The sequence below is a fragment of the Dipodomys spectabilis genome, unplaced genomic scaffold (genome assembly GCF_019054845.1).
Source record: "Dipodomys spectabilis isolate Male_0828 unplaced genomic scaffold, ASM1905484v1 ptg000009l, whole genome shotgun sequence".
Lineage (NCBI taxonomy): Eukaryota > Metazoa > Chordata > Mammalia > Rodentia > Heteromyidae > Dipodomys > Dipodomys spectabilis.
In genome coordinates this window covers 9,190,517-9,199,106 of record NW_024870686.1, presented here as the reverse complement: position 1 = coordinate 9,199,106, position 8,590 = coordinate 9,190,517, and the positions used below count along the sequence as shown (strand labels likewise).

The following is an 8,590-nucleotide window of genomic DNA, read 5'->3' as shown; positions in this document are numbered from 1 at the left end:
GGGCGGGGCCTGGCGGCGCCCTGCGGCGGCCCACACCCCTGCGGCGAGGAGTGGGCGGCCGGAGCTTGGGCGCCAGGCGGAGCCCGAGGAGCGTCCAGGTCTGCGGCCCGGTGCCCCGCCCCCGCCGTGGAACCCGCCGTGGAAGGAGGCGGTGCCGCCAGGTGTGGTCCCACCCCTCGGGGCGGGCCCCGCGGGAGGGCGCGGCCGGCGGGGCGCGCGGCTGGCAGTGCGCTCGGGCTGCCGGTACGAGCGAGCGCGCTCTTCTCCGACCGCCAGCCATGGCCGAGCAGTGCCGGAGCGCCTCGCCCGGCTCCCGGAGCGCTCGCCCTTCTCGATCGCCGTGAACACTCGCGTTCTGCCCGGACCTGCGGCCAGGGGCACGGGGCGGGTGAGCGAGGATGCGCTGAGTACCACGAGGGCGCGTGTCCCGGGTGCCGCCACCGTGGGACCTGGCACGGGATCCAAGCTGCTGCGGGCTGCCTCGACTTCCCGTCGGTGCCCCTGCCGCTGTGCCCCGCACTTGATGTGCAGGGACCAGCCGGGCACCATGATCCTCACACGTAAGCGTGCAGGCGGGCCTGGGGGGCGCGGGGGGGGGGTTCGCCCCCGCGGAGTCGGTGTCCCCCCGCCTGGCCCAGTCGGTGCCTGTCGTCCGGAGCTTTTGAATGGCTTGATGAGAAGTGTGTGTGTGTGTGTGTGTGTGTGTGTGTGTGTGTGTGTGTAAGAACTTGGGAAGGAGATTGGATTTCGGATCTTGTCCATTGGCCATGCGTTGCCGGAGTCGGGGGGGGGGCCTGCCAGGGCCCGGCGGGGGGACCCCCCGAGATGGGAGGGCTCTGCTGTTCTCGTTCTAAATCCGCCCGGCTGGCTGGCCTCTGGCCCCCCGGGGGCACAGCGTGACTCCCTGGCTACCTTGCTTTCCTGAGGGGGTCGTCCTCGGCTCGGTGCCCTGCTGTCTGCAAGGAGGAGACTCCTTAGGGGACATTGTAGACTCCGGTGGCACTGCTTGAAAGTTTATTCACACGCACACACACACACACACACACACACACACACACACACACACACACGAAGTTTAAGCGGGGCTTGCTTGCTTGCTTGCTTTTTCTGTCTAGATCTAGAGCTGCGCAGTCTCCGAGTCTGGTCCGGGGAAGTCTGGGTTTGATGGTTTCTGGAGAGGGTGAAGGTCCTCCTCTAGGCCGCGTCCCGGCTCCGGCGGGGGCTGCGGGAGGGCTGACTGGGAAGGCTGAACTTTCCCACCGCCCGCTGGGTCATTGGACCCTATTCCGGCAAAATCCCACAAGATGCCCACGCCCTTGGCCAGGCTAGATCGTGGGCCGCGGAGAGGAAGGAAGCCGGCTTCCCGACACGAGGTGTGTGTGTGTGTGTGTGTGTGTGTGTGTGTGTGTGTGTGTGTGTGTGTGTGTGTGTGTGTGTGTGTGTGTGTGTGTGTGTGTGTGTGTGTGTGTGTGTGTGTGTGTGTGTGTGTGTGTGTGTGTTCAGATCGAGGCGACAGCCTCTTGGGGGTGTGTGTGTGTGTGTGTTCAGATCGAGGCGACAGCCTCTTGTGTGTGTGTGTGTGTGTGTGTGTGTGTTCAGATCGAGGCGACAGCCTCTTGGAACCGTGCCCCGCTCTGTGTCCCTGTCCCCAAGTCCAGCGTCAGGGAACCCAACCTTTCATCTTTCGGGAGTTAATTCCGGCCGCAGCAAATCCACCCCGCGTGTGGAACTGTCTGCATCGCCGACTGGCCGCGGGAATCCTGGGTCTTGAACCTGACAGATAGATGGGCGACCCTAAGTAGTGACACTACTTTAGTGTGGGTCCGCCCTCCACCCCGCTAGGATAAAGACCGTTATTGACACGCGTGGAGGTTGTCAGGATGCCAGGACCTGGTGCTGTTTGTAAGGTGTCTGATGCTGACCCGCCAACATGGTCACGAATCGGCTCCTTCTTAGGAGACAGAGGTTGTTGTAAGCGGTGGCTGGTGATTCAGAGGAGGGCAGCAGCTATCCCTTACCATACTTGTGACGCATTTGGTTAGAAAAAAAAGTCACAGCTCTGGAGAGGGCAGAATACTGAGTCTCAAGTTACTTTTTATTTTATTTTTTTCCTCCAAAATTCTGCTGGCCGATGGAGGATGAAGGAAAATAATAGCCCAGCAGAATGCAGGGCCCAGAATGTACGTCTATCAGCGGCTCCAAGAGGTTGACTAATTCAGCATCCATCTGGACTGCAGGCTGGTCCTCTGCGGAGATAATTTGCAAATCATAGGGGTGGGATGAATGGAGGCACCCAGTGCCCACTTGGCAGGCGGATTGCGGCAGATGGTCAGAGGGGTGTCCTGCAAGGCAGCAGCTCCCACCCCCCAATAGAAGCACTAAAGTCCTAAGGAACGAATGTCAAATGGGTAGCAGATGTGCATCCAACAGCTATTTCGAGCTTTTTCTCAGAAAGTGCTGGCAGTTGCCTGTCCTCACGTTTATTGTAGTGTGCCAGATTCACAGTGCAGTCCAAGCCTGGGCACAGAATTTTTTCATTAGCATGACTGTTCAGAACGTTTGAGATGAAGTACAGCACGCTGACTTTCTTTCCCAGCTGTTTTTTTTTTTCTTCATGTTTGCTTTTGGCAAAACCTGACTTTATTTTCATTTAAGCTGCATGATCCTTGGTCTTTAATGATGTAGGAGCTCAAGTAGGCTGACCAATTTGTTGTCCTGGTGCCACGAAATCAGAATAAGTAGCCTCCAACTTGAATTTCTCCCTAGAATGCATGAGCAAAGCATATTTGGTGACACGTGTTTTAATTTCCTAATCATAAATCATATTAGAAACACCACTCACTCTTTGAAAAAGAATGAATAGATGAAACAGACAATTCAAAATTGATTGTTGGAGTTTTCAGGTTTTAATATACTGGGTGAATCAAAGGCTTTCTCTATTATTCTAGCGCAAAGACAATTGGCCTTTGAACCCTAAAGCTTTTGTTTGTTGTTCTGTGTTGTAGTTCAGAGAACAAAGACCAAGCAAAGTTTAAGGGTACTTTTACTTAAAAAGTGGTGTTTGTGGGTGCTTTTGAAAATAGACCTAATATTGATGTGTTGATGTATTGCGATTAAATAAACTATTGGTGTTAAATAATATGTTTTGTGCAGGTCCTGGAGCTTGAGGGCCTGGGTGCTGTCACTTAGATTTTTTTGTTAGCACTCTATCACTTGAGCCCCCAGTTAAACTTTTGGCTTTTTTGGTGATTAATTGGGATAAGAGTGTCATGGACTTTTCTGCCTCAGTGGCTTCAAACTGTGATAGTCAGATCTCGGCACCCTAAGTAGCTAGGATTACAAGCAGAAGCCACCAGAGCCCAGCTAGATATTTTCTTTAAATAAGTCACTATATAAATCCAAAAATAAAAAATACGAAAATAAGCACTTAGGTTTCCTTGGGTGTCCCTATGGTGATTTTAAGCCATGATGCAGTGTTTAGATGTGAGTGGTATTTTTATGACTTAGATGTGAAAATATTTAGGGAAGGGTTCAGGAGAATGGGGACATCCAAAGTACAGTGAGCAAAGTGAATAGAACTTCTTTGAAGAGGGCCTTGTTCTAGACAGGATGGTCCTGTACTGTAAACACAAGTTTCTCATGCCTAATTCTCCTTCCTAGCAACAGGAAGACGGAAATGAGGCCATACAAAAAAAAAAAAAAAAAAAGATCCAGAAGGGCTCCAGACAATGCTTGATCCACCCTGCTATTCACCCTGTCCAGTCAGAAGACCTGCAAAAGTAAAAATAGCTTCAGATGTTTCCTTTTCCTCCCTGGATATTACCAAATCAGTAAAAAACTTAACTCAGTGCTTTGGAACATCAGAGCAAACCCTGACCCCATGGTGTGACTGGCATTCAGACTCACATTGTGCCAAACCTATCCTTGAGATTATAAAGCAGACCCAGAAAGAAAGATGATTTTCATCTTCAATATTTGCAGCCCAGTGATTTAAGAGTGATATGAGTTAGGAACCAAGAGAATTGCTTTAATTTGTAAGCTCACTTGCACCTCTTGAATCTCTTAAGTACCTTTTTTCTTTTCTTTTTTTAATTAGGGCCTGCTTCTCAAACTCCTAGTTTGGAAGCTTTAATGCAAAGGGGGGGAAAAAAAAGTCTATGCAGTATTCAAGGCATTACAAGAAAGAGTTCCTTTCCTGGGTGGGGGGGTGGAAGGGGTCAAGGTCAAATCTAAAAAGCCAGCTACTCTGTCCTAAGGAATATATCCCCAAGTTCCTCTTCTGGACTGTGAAAAGAGAAGGAAGGTGCCTTTCTGGAACAGATTTTCACAGCCATCTCTATTTCTGGCTCTTGGGCCATGGAGGAATGGAAACTTGAGCATTATTCCTCTTCTACGCAGAGCAGGGCTATAGGGTAAAAAAGATGGTTTACAGGAATTGATTACTACTGAGAATAAGCATGCCTGGGTGTTTTCTCCAATTACAACAGTCCTCCTTTTTCCTGAAGGAACACATTCAAGAATCCCAGTGCAGACCTGAATCCACACACAGTACCAAATCTTACCAGCACAATATTTTTCTTAAACATACATATTAATGAAAAAGTTTTATAAATTACACACCATGAGAGATAAATAACATAATAAAATAGGACATTATGACTCGGTAATAAAAGTTCAGTCTTATAAATTCTCACTTTCTGGAATTTTCCATTTACAATGTTCAGATCTCACTTGAGGGTGGATAACTAAAACTGGGAAGGGGGGGTGTCTCTTGTAGAGAGATTCCGTTAAAGTGGAAGGGGTGTGGTTCCAAGTGATAAGGGCTGGCCCTGACTGTCAGCCCTTTCCCAGCTGTGAGCCCCAGTTACTGTTAAAAGATTATCTTGATCAATGATAAGGGGTAGGAAATCTCCAGGGAAACTTTAATTAGGAATTCTTCCTTACCATCTCAATTAGTGGCAGACAGGAAGAAAGCCCTGCAAATGTAGCCAGTGTAGTTTTAGAGACCCCTCAAGTAGTCAGACTTTTCTAGAATGATCCATTGCAGTTGTAGAGGGTGTGATCATAGATTGCTATAAGGTAAGGTTTGAGAATGACTTGGGCAGTGGTTTTGGCCTTCTGTTTCCAAGGCCTGGTGAATGGAGACATCACCTCTGCCTTTAACTTTTGGGTAAGGGATTCAAGATACCGTTTTTTCTCAAAGTCTTATATGTATTGATTACACTGGATTGCACACTTTGTCTTCAGTGAAAGCATTCTAGAAGGCTTTGAAAATAACATGAGTGGTACTTTGAAAAATGCCTGTTTATTGGGAAATGAAGATCTTGGGCACCCCAGGGAAACAGACCTCTGCTCAAGGTGTATCTTGCTCTTCATCGTAGTGGGGTGGTTTCTCTTCTGTGACTAGATTTCATTTCCTAGTGGACCTTGGGCCCTTTGTCCCTTACTCTTGACTCTCCTAGTTGGCCTTTTCATGTCTGCCCTTCCCCCACCAGGAGAAAAATTAAAGCTAATTATTGAAGTCAGAGGTCTGTGGAGCTGAATCCTCAGATGCCTTTGTCACCTCCCATCCACATTTTGTTCTGTCGCCTGCCCACCTTTGAGGGCCCTGCAAAGGACTAGAGGTCGCTTCCTACTCTTGTCACCGAGGCGCCTTCCTCCTCCTGCTGGAGTCTCCAAAGGATGTCTTAGGGACAGAAGTTTTCCACACCCTGAGCCACTTCCCTGGCTCGTAGCACTTAGGAAGCTGGAGATGAAGAGATGTGGCTGTCTTACTGTCACCTTGAGTACTTTGTTAGCTCAGTGACCAAGTAGATAGAAGCTGTCGAAATCCCCAAACTGTCTTTTGTGTCCTGAATTTTGAGAAACAGTGCCCACCCAGAGCCTTTTCCAAGCTTTATAGTTTGGAAAAGGGATTTTATATAATGCTTATTATACATTTGTAAAAGTCATTGTGTGGGAAATTCCAGAGCTTTGCAAAGGAAGCTTGGGAAAACAGTGTCTCTTCCCTGCTGTGGGGCAGCTTGGATGCTGGAGGGCCTAGTCCAAGGTCATTGTGAGCTGAATGGAGTCTCAGACCACTTCCTGCCAGCCTGTTTAAACAAGGAGTGGAGAGCAACTAAAGGAGGATCTTTCCTAGGGAAGGGCTTGTCGGAAATTAAGCAGATGAATTAAATAGATGTTAAATTTCAACCACTAATTAGAATTAGGTTCTGTGGGCCTGGGGACTCTGGGTGTCCTGAGCTTATTAGTTCATCTAGAAGATAGGAAGTCATGGTTTTTGTTGAAACATTTCTTAGACACCGAACTAATTGTGTGGGGCTGGGGATATAGTAGAGTTCATAGGTTTGAACTCCACTCCACCTCAAACAAAACAAAGAAATGGACACATCAAATTGGTTAGTATTCTTGTTAGACATAAGGAGGGATCAGTGGCTTACACCTTTAAACAGAATCCCACGTTTTTATTTCTACCAGTCTTTACTAAAACAATATTTCCTTTTTTGATTGCCCTCTGTCAGAAGGAACTAAAACATGGTTGAACAGGATTTGTTGTTTTAAATTGTTTTGAATGCTTTGCCATCATTTTTATTTTGAATCCAATGTTTTCAGAATACCACAATTTGCTCAAGATCTTTATTTTTCCTGTGTTTAGCACCATAGGACTGAGGGTGAAATCCAAGGCCCAGCTGGCTTTATGAGAATAAACGTTGCTAAAATAGATGTGTAGGGGAGGGTCAGGGAAGACTATGTGTGTGCCAGCCTCATGTTAAGGATAGGGGTTATTCTAGGTTTGTAGTTTGCCTTTGATAAATTGTAAAGGAAATGGATTGTATAATCTTAAAACATCTGCTGCCCTTTACTAAAGAAAAACTCAGGAAAACAAGGGCCCTTAAAAATGTACCACTTAGATCATTTCTTTTCTTGGATCTTAAACCATGCAGTTGTTGTCTTTAAAACACTAGTACTGTGTGGCTGCCCGTGCCTCACACCTATAATCCTAACTACTTAGGAAGCTGATATCTGAGGATAACTAGTTCGAAGCTAGCCCAGGCAGAAAAGTCCCATGAAACTCTTATCTCCAATAGCCCACTGAAAAACCAGAAGTGGAGCTATGGCTCAAAGTGGTAGAGTGCTAGCCTTGAGCAAAAAAGTTCAGGGACAGCACTCAGGCCCTGAGTTCAAGCCCCTCAACCAACAAAAACAAAACAAAACAACAACAAAAAGTAGCATTGAGATTCCAAACAATTTTTTTCTTAGTGTGTAATTTGGAGTGTATGAATATTTGATACAGAATTCTAGCTCTGTGTATGTGTGTGCATGTGTGTATGTGTGTATGTATATACCAAAGGTGTTTGTCCTATCTCAGACTGAGATGAAATGGAGGTGATGATACAGTACCCATTTTTTCAATAGATTATTCATGTTTCAGTTGGACCTCTGGAGGAAGTAGATGCCAGTTTTTGATTAGTTGGGAGATGTTTTCTATGCTTAGAAATCAATGGCTCAGCATGGAGTCTCGAGTGCCTGACTGATAGGCCTGTCACTCATGAACTTATATTCATATGCTACTGAGTAGGAGAAGAATACTTCCTTATGATGTGTGCTATTTGCCTTTTCATGGGTTATATGTTAAGAGCAGTACTTTGCAAACCCTTGTACAAAGTGATCCCCCAAGGGAATTACAATTGATTTAATTTCTTCATTACTAAAGTGTCACTTCAAGTGCTTTTAATCCCTAGCACAGCCTTGCCGAGTGTTTCTACCAAGGTTTCTTTCCTTCTTTCACAGCAAAACCATTTATTAAGTTGTCATGCGTCATAAGGTTAAAAAAAAGAGTTCTCCCCTTTATTGTTTCTAGGAATGTTCTTTACTAGAAAGCAAGCATATCTGTCTTCAGTCTTCAAGCAGGAAGGGAGAAAGTAGGTGCATCAGATTTCTATTTCTTACTAGTACTGAGAAACTAGTCTGGTGATTTAAAAGTGAGGGCATATGATTTGATTACCGCTGCTGCAGTCAGGACTAGAGCTGGATGGCTTAGGAAGCTGGATAGCTCTGGAACCTTCCTGGAGTATATGGCCGATCCAAACTCTGGACCAGCTTTCTCACTTCCCCAGGCCTTGCTGCTGGCGACTCCAGCTGGTAGAAGAAAACCCACAAACATAAAGACCATTAAGAAAACAAACAAACAAAAAACCCAGTTTCCTATGCACAGAAATACTTTCCTGTGAACATTTAGTATGAGGGCTATGGGTATATACATTAGCAAATATATTTTAGTTTTATGTTCTCTGTGATAATACAGCCTTCATGAGATGATGAAATTGGTCTATTAAAAAGCAAATGGTATATTTTAATAATAATTTTGATAAATTTGTAGCATTGGGAAACAACTCAAAAGCAGTTTGTAATGATGTGATATTTTCAGGGAAAAAGAATGTGTCCGTCTAATTCATGAGGAATCTAGAATATTAACTGAAAGACCAGAACCTGTTCTAGAGGATATCCTCTTGGAAGGATAAAGGAAATAGGAGTCAGAAACTTCGGGAGCAGCAAAATATAACACTACATCCCTTACTGTGTGGCCAGA

The 8,590-nt window shown here is 46.2% G+C and overlaps 1 protein-coding gene across 1 annotated transcript in view; it reads left to right on the top strand.

Moving 5' to 3' along the window:
* The first annotated feature begins 273 nt into the window (after positions 1 to 273).
* Dlc1 (DLC1 Rho GTPase activating protein) overlaps positions 274 to 8,590 on the top strand; it is a 45,122-nt gene continuing 36,805 nt past the window's right edge. The window contains exon 1 of the mRNA XM_042701322.1: positions 274 to 560. Coding sequence (XP_042557256.1) covers positions 524 to 560 — 37 coding nt within the window. The 5' untranslated portion in view covers positions 274 to 523. The remainder of the gene's footprint in view (positions 561 to 8,590) is intronic.